At 33.7% G+C, this 14,593-nt stretch overlaps 1 protein-coding gene across 1 annotated transcript in view; it reads left to right on the forward strand.

Annotated features, from left to right (window-relative positions):
• Window positions 1-4,460: 4,460 nt before the first annotated feature.
• Sgt1 (suppressor of G2 allele of skp1) overlaps window positions 4,461-14,593 on the forward strand; it is a 357,307-nt gene continuing 347,174 nt past the window's right edge. The window contains exon 1 of the mRNA XM_089248541.1: window positions 4,461-4,671. Coding sequence (XP_089104667.1) covers window positions 4,643-4,671 — 29 coding nt within the window. The 5' untranslated portion in view covers window positions 4,461-4,642. The remainder of the gene's footprint in view (window positions 4,672-14,593) is intronic.

A 14,593-nucleotide genomic window follows, 5' to 3' on the forward strand; every position in this document is an offset into this window, starting at 1 on the left:
GCGCGCATGCTCAAAGTTTAAGAGGCAATCTCTTCAAATGAAATGGCGACTTATCGCTAGAGCCCATATCACTACTAGGGGCTAAAAATCCGACATTCCTCAGTGAACTCAACCAATCACAGAGGAGCGGGAATGAGTATCTCTCATCGAGCTTATATTACTGGGGTATATATATAATAGCTTATATTACTTATATATTGCTTATATTACATCCAGCCACTCGTCAACATCTAATGCAGGAAAACCACGTGACTCGGTGAAAACAAACACGATCCCCCATAGATAACAATGTTAAAATTGCCGGTTTTAGCATAGAAATGCTCAAATTTAGTAAAGTTTTCCGCCGCATCAATAATTTTAAAAATTGAATTGAATTTTTGATTTTCGAAATATTGAGTTCGCTTAGAAATACGAATCCCAGAAAATTAAATATAAAATAATGAGCCAGACCTACTTTTGAGGTGGATATCCATACAACATTAATTTCAGCTTTTTATTTATATCTTCTCAAGCACGAAAATGAAAATTAATGTCTCCGTATTGTCTTATATTATCAAATGGCGTCAATCTATGTAGTTTTGTGTGTTTTGAAATTAATTCTGGAATTATTTCTTTATTAATTATTATTTCTTTCATTACGTCTGGAGTAATTGCTTTAACCAAAATTCTGGATTTGTTTCTTTCATTAATGCTGGAATGATTTCTTTCATTGATTCTGAAATTATTTCTTTCATTGATTCTGAAATTATTTCTTTCATTGATTCTGAAATTATATCTCATTAATTCTGGCATTATCTCTTGAAAATACACCAAAAATGGTATATACCCAAGTACTCGCCTGACGTCAAATATGACGTGAAAATTTGGTCATTTTCTCTGAATGACGTCAGTCAAAAAAAAAAACACGTCATTTCAAAGTCATTTAATGACCACGAACAATAAAGGTCAGGAAATAACGTGATTCTTGATGACCTTAATGAAATATCAGGTCATTTCATGACCTTATTAGCCATGAAGGTCATGAAATGACGTAATTTTTCATGGCGTAAACGATTTTGCGTCATAAAAATCACGAATTTCTTTCCAACTGAAAAATTCTGTTCCGGATGAAAATATCAAAATTATCCAAAATGTTTGTTAATGAACCTTCAGAGGGTGTTTCAAAATAACCCTAGGCCTATTCGTTACTGGTTTTCACAAGATAAATGAAGTACTTTTAATTGCGATTTTGTTTTGAATGGAAATGCAAAATTTTTCAATGAGTAATTGTTCATATAAATTTATCAACGTACGTTATATAAATTATAATTGCATCCATATAATGTTTTTTACGGACGATCAGAAGATCTGTGAAATCTGTCAAAAATTCAAAAAAGATGCAACGAATTCATTGATCTAAAAAAATGAATTTTTTAAAAACTTTTTTTTTCGATAATTGTAAATAACGCAAATAATTATATTTATAATTATATAACTATATTTTTCATGGATAAAAAAATAAAATAAAACGAAAAAATAACTGCCATCGGCTAAACTCAGCAAGAGATTAAACGGTAATTGTAATATAACTAATCAATACTTTTAAAGTCTTCATTAAATAACACCCGGTGGTTACTGCTACGAGAGCGCGATCGGTTAAGGCATGGCGTGAGATACATAGGGACAATCCTGAGTGAAACCAAGTTCGACTCCGACCTGCGCTAGGAAGTGATAGTTTTTTTTCCCCGTCTCTTCGAATAGCGCCATCTATCTTCTGAAAGTCTAACTATTTGCAAATGGTCATTTCTTGACGTCATTTTTGGCGTTTCCAAAATGGACATAATGACCATTTTATCACGTCATGTTTGAGACATTTTATGACTTCCAAAAAACGTTTTTATTGACGTCAGGCGACAACTTGGGTATATATATATATATATAACACATATACATTGAATATATGTGCTCTGCCCCCCCCCCTGGAAAAAGTTGAAATGACGTCCCTGCATTATCTGTTTCATTCATTTTGGAATTATATCTCATTAATTTTGGAATTATCAATTTCATTAATGCTGGAATTATCAATTTCATTAATGCTGGAATTATCAATTTCATTAATGCTGGAATTATCAATTTCATTAATGCTGGAATTATCAATTTCATTAATGCTGGAATTATCAATTTCATTAATGCTGGAATCATTTCTTTCATTAATTCTATAGTTTTTCTTTCATTAATTTTTTTATTCTTTTACTTGAATTCTGGAATTACCGCTTTCATTAATTTTGGAATTATCACTTCATTAATTCTATAATTTTTGTTCATTAATTTTTGAATTATACCTTTTTCTTAATTCTGGAATTATTTCTTTCATTATTAATGCTGAAATTATCGCTTTCATTTATTTTGGAACTGAAATAATCTGTTTCATTAAAACTAGAATTTTTCTTTCATTTATTTTGGAACTGAAATTATCTGTTTCATTAACGGCCGTATTCACCAACACAATTTCAACTGCAATCGCAGGTTAAACGATCAGCGATCGACACGGATTGGTTAAAATCCTTAATTTAACCAATCCGTTCCGATCTTCAATCCTTCCACCTGCGATTGCAGTTGAAACGGTGTTGGTGAATACGGCCGTTAAACTAGAATTTTTCTTTCCTTTATTCTGGAATCATCTTTCATTAATTCTAGAATTGTCAATTTCATTTATTTTGGAACTGAAATTATCTCTTTCATTATAATTTTGGAATTATCTTTCATTATAATTTCGGAATTATCTTTCATTATAATTTTGGAATTATCTTTCATTATAATTTTGGAATTATCTTTCATTATAATTTTGGAATTATCTTTCATTAATGCTAAAATTATCACTTTCATTTATTTTGGAACTGAAATGATCTCTTTCATTAATTTTGGAACTGAAATGATCTCTTTCATTAATTTTGGAAGTATCTTTCATTAATGCTGGAATTATCACTTTCATTAATTTTGGAAGTATCTTTCATTAATTTTGGAAGTATCTTTCATTAATTTTGGAAGTATCTTTCATTAATGCTGGAATTATCACTTTCATTAATTTTTGAATTACCACTTTCATTAATTTTTGAATTATCACTTTCATTAATTTTTGAATTATCACTTCCATTAATTCTGGAATTATCTTTGTTACTCTCATGAAAAAAACATAGAAATGAATCGATCTGCCTGTTTTTGCTTCAAAAAATACTCGATTAAAGCTGCGGAATTTCTTCAATGTAATTTATATGGGCCCATAATTAATTTCAAAACATCCTAAAGTATATGGATGATGCAATGGGATAATATAAGACAATACGGAGACATTAATTCTCATTTTCCCGCTTGAGAAGATATAAATAAAAAGCTGAAATTAATGTTATTGCATGGATATCCACCTCAAAAGTGGGTCTGGCTCATTATTTTATACTTAATTTTCTGGGCTTTGCATATCTAAGCGAATTCAATATTTCAAAAATCGAGAATTCAATTCAATTTTTAAAATTACTGATGCGGCGGAAAACTTTACTAAATTTGAGCATTTCTATGCTAAAACCGGCAATTTTAACATTGATCTCTATGGGCGATCGTGTTTGTTTGCACCAAGTCACGTGGTCTTCCTAGAAAGATGTTGGAGGACACCGTTCTCAGCATCAAGGCCGTAATTGGGTTTCCTGCCGACTTAGCGAATTCTCTGTAACAAGTTTGGCGAGTTTCATATTACCCATAATTCCTCAAGAATTATAGCTATGGTAACCATAATAAGACATAGAGCCATGATATTCACTAAATTATTAGTTTTTGATGATGCCACACACTGAAACTAACTGTAATTGTTACATATAATAATTACCTCTAATCAATTTTATGACAAATAATCTTTTATTCAAGTAATGAATTTAAATTAAAGGTAATATGAGCGATTTAATCTGGATATATATTCTTCCACCTGGGCGCCATGTTTGTTTTTTTTGTTGACATCTGAAATTCGGACGCCCTTGACCCCTGTGCGGCTTTGACGAATAATATACTTGAATTTCGCTGCATTTTATGGTATTTCTCAAAGCTGTATTAAAGATAATATGTAATCTTAAGTCGCTTTGGTATTTATAACCACGACAGCGATTGGCCAGCGGGGCTAACGAGAAAGACATCTCTTTCTCGTTAGTCCTAAGAGCTCGTTAGCCATAAGAGCTCAGTGGTAGCAGGCAATATGAGCCGTCACAGTTCTTTTCACAACAAAGCCGCTTGAAAGGTTGAACAAAGCTTGAAGCTTTGTTTCACAACGTTTGCAAAAGCCTGCCTGTTCTTGGTAGTTTCTTGTATGCGATGGAAGTGTAAGAGCTGCGGTTCTTTTTTTTCAAGAACCGTCGCTCGCTCGCTCACTCTTTGAAAAGAGCCGCTCTTCTAGACGGTTCATGAGCGGATCGCCCATCACTAGCTTATATGGTTTGTTTCATTCATTTGGCAACATCACATTTTTGATGCAGTTCCTAACTTCAAGCTTGAAGTGATTTGGATGAATAAAATCCCTGAATAATATTGTATTAGAAGTGATTAATTTTCATATAAGCGTTATTTTCAGATTTATATTTTAGGGTTGGTGTTTTCGCTGAATGCCACTTCGACATTTGGAAACATGGAAATCGAGAGGAAAAAAAACCTGAAGTATGTACTCTGTTTATTCTTGGTTAATTTTTCGTGACCCCACGTGCTTAGATATTTTTCCATTCATTATAGCTGGAGATTCTTCTTTAAATTTTTTAATGGTTTATTATATATTTTTCAAATATTATATATTATTTATTATAATATAAGAGACTGATTACCCATTATGAATAGGGAATTGGAAGATAAGTGTCTAAGAGAGAAGAGAGAAAAAAAAAAATTCAATTTGCTTTAAATTTAATCAGAAGATATTGAAAGTGATAAGATTTTTTTAACGAAATGTACAATCAATCAGTAGGGATTATTCTTCATACTTACTGCATAGCTGCCAAGTCTCCCGAATTTTTCGGGAATGTCCCGAATTTTAGCTTCATCGCTCGACCTCCCGAAAAGTTCTGAAATTTCCCGAATTTTTCAGGAAATCACGGAAAATCCCTAGTTGTCCCTAAAAACTCTCTACTTCATTAAAAAATAATCCCCGCATATGAAAATAATCCCTAAGGAATTTCTTGTGGAACATGAAGCCTCTTTCATGTCCAAAAACTTTGCAATTTGATAAAGAGGTAACTTCTATAATCAAACTTTATATTATATAAATTATATTATATTATTAATTACATTAAATATAATAAAATTTTGAAATTCAAAACAGTATATGCAAAGGGGTTGGAGAGAGAAACGAAGAGTGTAAATTATTTTTCATTTTATAAATTTTTTGTCACTCTCTGAATGTTTTTTTTTTTATTTGAAAACAATACAGGGTGTTTTAAAAAGTTAGACCAAATATTAAAGAGGTAGTAGAATACCTATTTCAATACAAGAATTTTAATTAAGAGATGATTTTTTGCTGTGAGGTTAGAAATTAAACTGGCTAGAGGTGTGCAACAAGCACCTATTTGCAGGGCTCCCACTCGTCCTACTTGCTCAGTTTTGTCTTAATTTTTATCAAATCCTATCAACAAAATTGATGTTATTGATTGAGCAGGGAATCTTTGATATATTACCAAATATTACAAATGTTGGAGATTGCAATTAATGATTCTGCCGAAGCAGAAATTGTATCGTGTTAAAGGTTATTTGGGGACGGGGTGTATATGGACCATTTGGTTTATTAGTTTTCCATTTGCTTAGTTTGAGGGTTCAACAAGTATAGTTAAAAACTTCTGCTGGTTGGAAAAAAATAATTTTGTATTTATACAAAAATAAATTATAATGTATATATATATATATAAAATTTTGTATTTATGGTCTTGGACAGTAACTAGCATTCATCATTCAAAATTATGGTGTAAACAGGTGAAACAACAATTTGCATTACAAAGCAGTTGGATACATAGGCCTATTCTAAGTTTGGTGATTCTGATGCTACCCAATAGCATTCAGTTGTCTTCTGTATTTTTTAAGGCATGAAGAGAGACAAACAATATTTACCAGGGTTGGTTCAGTACAATATAAAATCATACTGTCCTAATCTGTCCAAAACCTCATATTTATAACAAAGTGAAAAACTTAGCAATTTGATGAAGAGGTAACTTCTATAATCAAATAATAAACTTTATATTATATAAATTATATTATATTAAAATTACATTAAATATAAAATTTTAAAATTCAAAACGGTATTTGCAAAGGGTTATATGACTGATATCAGGTTATCAAACAATTGAAACTGAACTGTCTTGAGGTTAGATATTAGATTTATGAAAACATAAAAGAATGGGATAAAAAGTTGTTGCATGGAAATTAGAAAAAAACCATAGGTATGACTACAGAATAAAATTAAACTTGCGTAATAATCGAGCACTAATAATCAATTCATTTCCTTTTTAAGGGCCTTTAAAATCCTTCCAGCTGTTTCTAAAAAAAAGTCGACTTTCCAGCGTTCTCAATTTTTTCCTCGAAAATCGGATTGTAACTGCAGCTCCTTATTCAAATTATCGGCTCCTCATCAGGCTTTTCATTGTAAAATCCCGATCATATCCCTGATCGTACAACTGAAGAGGGTTTACTCCAGTCCAGTGTTTCTCAACCAACCGTGGTTTCAGTTTTCAAAAGAAAAAGTCGCCAATGCAGGCAGCAGAAATTACTATGGTCGATTGGCATTGCGTCAAATCCTGATGTTTTGTGGGGGAAAAAAATCATTGCATGAATAAGAGCTAGTCTGCCGAATTACGAGTCAATTTGTAAATTTTGCCAAATAGCGAGTGTTAAATCGCCAATGACGCCAAAAAGCGAGTGCTAAATCGCCAAACATCATGTTGAATGCCCTGAAATTTGCTCTCATTTTGCAACAATTTCTTTCTGAATACAACTGAAAAACAAGAAGGAAAATTGAAAAACTTAATTTTAAAGAATTTGTGTATGTGTTGATCCACTTTGAGCGAGAGATAGAGTTGTTGCAAATATAATTTTGCAAGAAGAATCTTTGTCAGCTGTGGATTTTATTTTGAATAATTGGGGGAAGGGAATGAATATCACTTTCAGAATTTTTATAATTTATGTGATGTTGTGTTACGAGTTATATTTTTGACCAAAACTTCAAAGCTTTAGAAAACACTTAAGTGACAACAGAAAAGTACGTATGTAGATTGATTATTTTATGAATTTTTATGATGCTGGGTAACAAATCAAAAGTTGTAATTTCTGAACCATTTCTATGTCTATATTTTTGAGAAGAGGGAATGGCAAATGAAAAATAAATTTGTATATGTGCCCCACTCCTTTTTTTTGCTGTAAAATTTAAGTTTGTCACGACTCTTTAAAAACTGCTTGAAACTCCTTAAAAACTCCTAATTTTTATTTAGGAAATTTTGTATGAACCCTGTGTGTAAGGTTTTGGAGACCATACATACAGAGGGACATAGACTTGGTTGAAGGGGTGTAGGGAAGAGCTACACGTCTTTATTGGCGCACGGGGCTTGAGTTATGAAGAGAGATTTTATTTTTTGAATGTTTACATTGGATGAATGCAGGTGTCAGGGAGATATGATAGAAGTGTTCAAAATTTTCAATGGGATAGATAAGATGGACCATGTACACAGCCAATCGACTGCTTTTACAAGGGGACACCAGTATCGATTGGTAAGAGACAATGCAAGGTTATGGTGTCGCAGGGAATTTTTCTGTAATAGGGTTGTTAATAAATGGAATAGCTTACCCCAGGAGGTAGTGAATTGTAACACAATTGACACGTTTAAACAGAAATATGATGTACATGTTGGGTTAAATCGAGAAGCTATCCATTCAACCATAATCAGGGGTCTGTCCAGCCGGAATTTGGGTCCGGAAAACGGACCCTTCACAAAATTCCGGGGCAAAAAAACGGACCCTTCACAAAATTAAGGGGCTAAAAAACGGACCCTTCACAAAATTCCGGGGCTAAAAAAAGGATGTTTCACAAAATTTGGAGGATAATAAACGGATCCATCACAAAATTCCAGAAAACGAACCCTTCATGAAAATTACGTCGTAAAAAACGAACTTTTGCGACTGCTGTGCGACAAAATTCTTATCAGTTATGACCCTATAGTCGTAATAGAAAGCCATTGATATTTTTTTTTAAGCATGCATTGTTGGCCCAACACTACCACCCCCTCCCCCATCGATGAGTAATCTTATCTATAGAAGTTGTTGGTTGGATACCGGAAAACATGACCTTGAAAAGGCGGCCGGAGAAAGAGCGTGACCTTGAGAGGGCTTTCCTTGTTTCTAGGCTTCTTGTTAGGACATCCCGCTGGTTGACCACGGATTGACCGCGTCCGATATTTTATCGCACAACCTATGCCATTATACAAACGCTTTAGCCCCGCACTTCTCCTCAAATGGTCTTTGAATCACAACCTCTTGTTAGTCGTAAAATCGGCGTAGTTGATGTTTATTGTAGAATTGGATTTTTTGTGCACGTTTTTTTTCCTGTATTGCACTTTCATTTTTGAAAATTTAATATGAAGCGTGGTCGACCACCAACAGGTGGAAATTCAAGGAATAGTGATTACTACATTAAAAAAATACGGCCAACTGACGTTCGGGGATGCAGCTCCATAACATCGTTTTTTAAACGAGGATCTGAAAACGTCACCAAAAAGACGTCAGATACAGATAATTCCAATTGTGCTAACCCGGAAAAAATTACTGAAACATTGCTTCCTTCATCGGTTTCGAACCACGCTGTCGAAACCTTGGAAACGGCGCGATACATTACCGATTTATCGGAGGCGCCTGAAGACATTACCGATTTATCAGAAGCGCTGAAAGACATTTCGGATTCTTCGAAAGACATTGCCGATTCGTCGGAAGCGGCGGAAGAGATGACCGATTTATCGGAAGTGGCGGAAGACAATTCCGTTTCTTCGAAAGACATTACCGATTTGTCGAAAGCGGTGGAAGACATTGCTGATTTATCGGAAGCGCTGAAAGATGCTACGAATTCGTCGGTAGAGCCGGATTTTAAGAAAATTTCATCTACAGAAGCTAGAAAAATGGGTCCAAAAGTAACGAATTTGTTGAACATCGCACGTTTTGAGAAGCTTCACAGTTGGCTATGTTACAGCATTTCTGCATCTGGCTTTCTTTGCAAAATATGTTCTACATTTTTTGATAAGGGACCCTGGATTGACCAAGCGGTGCAATTTGGTGATCACCCAACACGATGTGTCAACAAGCACATATATAGCCAGAAACACAAACAAGCTGTGAGTGCATCAAAAACTGCATCCAAAAATCCCTTGTATTTGTTTACAGAAAAAACTGAAATTGCTGTGCAGAAGACTAAGGAAAAAAATTTGAAAGTTTTAACAAAATATATAAAGATTTTGTACTTCATGATAAAAAAAAATGGGCAGTCTCCGATAATTTTTCTTCTGTAGTTAAGTTCATTGGTGAGGATCTTGGTGACAAAGAAATAGAATGCTATCTTGCTGCATGCGGCAAGAATGCCACCTATCTATCAAATGTGTCAGTAGACAATCTTACAGAGGCAATATCTTTGTATTTAGAGGGGAAAACTTTGATGGCTTTGCAAGTAGCCACTTCCTTTACATTGATAGCTGATGAGGCAACTGACAAAGCACAAAGAACACAGTTGGGTTTAATAGTGCGTTACAAGATAGCTGGAAGTCCGCTCAGAGAAGAGTTCCTCAGTCTTGTGAACCTAACTGCGACAAATGCAGAATCTGTTACATCTACCATTGAGAAGTTGTTGATAGCAAAAGCAATTCCAATCACTAACTTGTTGTTTTTAGCTTTGGATGGAACTAATGTGATGAGTGGAGAAATATCAGGTGTACAAAGACGTATACGACACTTGGCACCTCATTCTATTTATGTCAACTGCAGAAATCATTGACTAGCTTTAGTTTTTGTACATTTGATAAAAAAACATCCCATTCTACAGGCTGTGGATGCCGTTCTCATAAGCTTATGGAAGCTTTTTCACTACAGCCCAAAGAAACGGCAAGTGTTTTTAGATATTCAGCAAAATGTGTATGGTGTAGATGTTTTGAAAATGTTGAGTGTTTCGGTTACGCAGTGGTTATCTCATGAACTTGCATGCCAATGAGTGATTGATAGGTTCCAACAGTTGATTGAAATGCTCGATAATCTTTTCTCAAAGACTCAGGAGCCTGAATTGAAGGGGATTAGAGAGCAACTTCTGAATACAGATGTTCTCCTATGTATTCTGTTCTTGGCTGACTTCTTCAAAGTTATAAACAGATTTAGCTTGTGGCTTCAGGGCTCTACAATCATGTTTAGCTCTATTAATGCAAAGGTTCTAGTTGTTTGTCAGGAAATTGAAGTGCTTGCAAATGATTTACATACAGGGGAACACTTCAAGCAGTGTAAAGATCTGTTGTGCTTCTCCCAAGAATGCACTGAACTTAGTAGGAAAAAACGAAGCAAGAAAAAGTATGGAATGAGTGCAGACACCATAATCCAGGAATATAAGGAAAACTTTGTTTAAAATTTTATTTATGATTTTCAGGAAGAAATATCGGCTGCATTTGGTGTGAAAAACAAAATATTAAATTCCTTTGATATATTTCACACAATGAATTTAGATTTAAAGACAGTGGAGACTACGGAAGAATGCCTGGATATATTATTGTCATTTTATGGTGGAGAGCAGCAAAATGAATTTCAGGGGACTGTGAAAATATCGGAACCCATACTTAATGCATCTGAAGGTATGATGGAAAAGAATGGGTTTGATAAAGAGATATCTCTTGCAAAATTGTATTTTAAGACACAAAAGAATAATGAAGCAAGTGCATTTCTCAGAGAAGACAAGAAATGTGAGGCCCAAAAAACTCTGGAAAAAAAAATTTCTCCAAATTATGTTTTGATAATTCTGGAGAATGATGCAAGCATCTGGACTGCTTATCCTAATTTAATGAGGTTATTATCATTATGCACTATCATACCTTCATCAACAGCATCTGTCGAGAGACTTTTTTTCTCAAATGAACCTTGTGCGCACCGATTTAAGATCAAAATTGTCACTAACCACTCTCGACAGACATCTTCGGATCATACTCAATGGACCCGACAAGCTTACAGATATTGAATGCCTTTCAATCATTGATATTTTCAAATCGACTGGAAATAGAAGTATAAGGATATGATTGTTGGTACGTTTTTATATTTTTCTGAAGATTTAGCAATTCTCCACTTTTTAACTTGAAACTCAATTAGATTTCAAATTAACGTAAAATAAAGTAATGCAAAGACTACGACACACAGATTGTTTTTTTTTTTTGTATAAAGTAATAAATAGGAAAATGAGGTTGCTGCTTAACTAGTATTACTTTCACTGCTATTTTGAACGTTTTCACAAAAATAAGGTACATTTTCACAAAAACAGGACCCTGTGCAAAAAGTCTGGACAGACCCCTGATAATATTCTTTATGGATATTGTATAATATTTTATGTGTATATATTGTTTATAATTTTTGTTAATTGCATTCTTAATTGGGTTGCTGTATTTTTGAAATTTATGACATTCATATTTTTATGGGCATCTTTTTCTCAGCCATTTCGTTGGGCATTTTGCCTGTTGTGACGTTGTATTTGTATTTATTTGTATAACAAGGGGGAAGGGGTCAAAAACCGCTAAAGATTTGCTGTCGTAATGCTTGAACGGCCCCTTATTTTAAGCATGTGCTCAACCCATGGCCTAAATGTGGCCTCTGTACACTTACAGATAAATTAAGTGGCTTGCGGCATATTCTTGCCTCATTTAAATGACCTCCCTTCCCGGCGTATTTCTAGACCACTCAAGTGGTTCCTGGTGCATTCTTACTTCAATCAAGTGGCCAGAGGCAAATTTCCAGAGTGCTTGATTGACCCGTGGCATATTTACAGATAACACAAATAATCTGCGCCGCTGTTCTAGATCACTTAATTAAGTGGCCCGCGACATGTTTTCAAATCAGTGAAGTGCCCTACACTCTTCTGAAGGTTGAGTTAAGTTGTAATGTGCCACGAGTCATTCAGGTGGTCTGAAAGGTGTCGCAGGCTGTTTGAGTCACTTGGATGATCTGAAAGTGTGTAGCGGGCCACTTGAGTGGTCTAGAAATGTGTCAAGAGCGCCACTAAAATCTATAAAAAATACATCGAGCCACTTAAAGTGTTAATGTATTGCAGACCATTGGGTGATCTGTGTGCTGCGAACCACTCAAGTGATCTCGAAGTTTGCCACTCAATTGATCTGTTAATGTGCCTCCAGCCACTTACAGTAATCTGTAGCTGAACTAAGAGCGACTTGAGTGAACTGGTGGTTTTGTTGGGGAAAAAAATTCTTAATGCCTTATGCAAATGACGGATTACGCTCGTCTGCAACCGGGTGATTTCCATGAAGGGAATTCCCCTGTCTATAAAAGATGTTTGTTCTCGATCACACACACACAGTGTTAATTTTTCGGTTATAGTTATGCAGTATAGTATAGTTCAATTGCAGTTTCAATATATGTTCGTTATGTCTCGTCACTGTAATTTTCATGCTAAGCCTGATATGTAATAAAATGAAGTTTTCAATTAAATTGGGTTCTTATTGAGCAACACTGCACACACTTCACTGACAAAGTTGTGAGCAGCGCATTACAATGATAAGCATTGTGATGCTCATATAACCCAGCGGGACGTATTTTCAAAGTGAACTTCCCGTATTCGCCAGATGGGGACTGCCGCCGAAAAATATTAACAAACTTTTACCTATCGTTCCCGGAGATGGATTCCTTCAAGTTTTCTCTGCTCAGCCCGGGAAATTATTCATCATGGGAGTACGATATCAAAGTCTACCTAATGGACAGAGGTTGTTGGTAATAATGACAGATAAAACTTGGATTATATCTTCGGTGTCATCAAAGTTGAAGTGATTCATCGTTATATCCTCAAAAACCTGCTGAAGTATACGTGTATGTTGGCATCGGTGATTGAAGCCACGACGAAGTGCTAACATGTTCATTACTGAGGTAAGAATTATTTTATTGCTATCGAACTATATAAGAAAAGTGTTTAAAAATATTCTTAATATTTTTTTGCTCGGTAAATGCATTATTTAAAAATATAAATGGACATAATGTCACGAAATCAATAGGTCAGTGGATCCCACTTGGTAATACTGAAAAATATCAAATAGCCCATGTATATTTTGGGTTGTATTGAAAATATTTACATGGCGAATGAAACAAGAATCTTCAATTACGATAATATCAAATTGAAATTGTACATTCTATGCTTTTTGCTATGTTAATTTTTTTAATGAAAAATTATGTCTAAATAAATTGAGCACATGTGTACATTTGAATATTGTTGGCACAATAAAAATTGTGCTTGCATGACTATGCTATAAATAATCGCTTATAAATAAGGAAATTGAAAATTTGTGTTTTAGATCAACCTCCCTTCAATGCACAAAGTAACTAATAAGCTACAATTCATTGATAGTAAATTATAGTACCTAAATGACAAAAATTTTAATTTTTTTTTTGTGAAATTGAAAAGAAGCATGGTAAAAATTGGCAGTAATGTTAAATATTAAATTTTGTAAAACTCATGCACTAAATTTAGTGTAAAGGATTAAAATATAGATTTGATATTTTGAATTGTTCAAATGAACATTATTGAAATACTTAGTGAAAGTTAAATTTTCAGAAAAAAATCATGTGTTACTACTTTAAAAATTGCACTCTGTGACTTGCTCTGAGATGAAGACTATTTAATAAGGAATCATTATATTGTTTTGTTGATATAAAAAATGAAATTCATACAATGGGACCAAAAAACAAAGTTTTAATTTCAGGCACAGTTTTTAGTGTTGAGGTGTATACATTATAATAAAAGGAAGCAGATTAGTGTTTGAAACATATTACTACTTCAGTATTTGGGTTATGGCCTTGCTGTGTGTGTTCAAATTGAATTTTTTGCCAAAAATTGTTTTTGATTTTGTGTGTATGGGTAACGACAGAAAAAAAAATTCCCATGTCGAATACTTAAGAACTTTAAAATATAACTTTTTGAGATGTTATGGAACTGAAACTTTTAACAAGCATTTATTTTTTAACAATGTTGTTAGTAAACAGCTGATACAAAAAGGAAACAAAATTTTTCAAGAGTTAGAAAAGTCTCACAAATATATATATATATATATATATATTTGTGAGACTTTTCTAACTCTTGAAAAATTTTGTTTCCCAGGAACTTGGCTGTAGGAAGCTACGAAGTTATGTGAAGGTTTTCAAGGTTACCTAAAAATTCTACCAGAGCAAACAAAGGTAATTTTAATTCTTTGTATTTGACTTTGAGCAACAGTTTCCATTATTATTTTCATGTAAAATATTTCCATGCATGATTTAATAACATAAATTTTAACATTATGTCGCATCATTTTCACTGATTTCATTTGTATCAACAACCCTAGTGGAA

The sequence above is a fragment of the Pholcus phalangioides genome, unplaced genomic scaffold (genome assembly GCF_987345545.1).
Source record: "Pholcus phalangioides strain wild (caught in Gottingen) unplaced genomic scaffold, Ppha-v1.0 ptg000020l_1, whole genome shotgun sequence".
Taxonomy (NCBI): Eukaryota; Metazoa; Arthropoda; class Arachnida; order Araneae; family Pholcidae; genus Pholcus; species Pholcus phalangioides.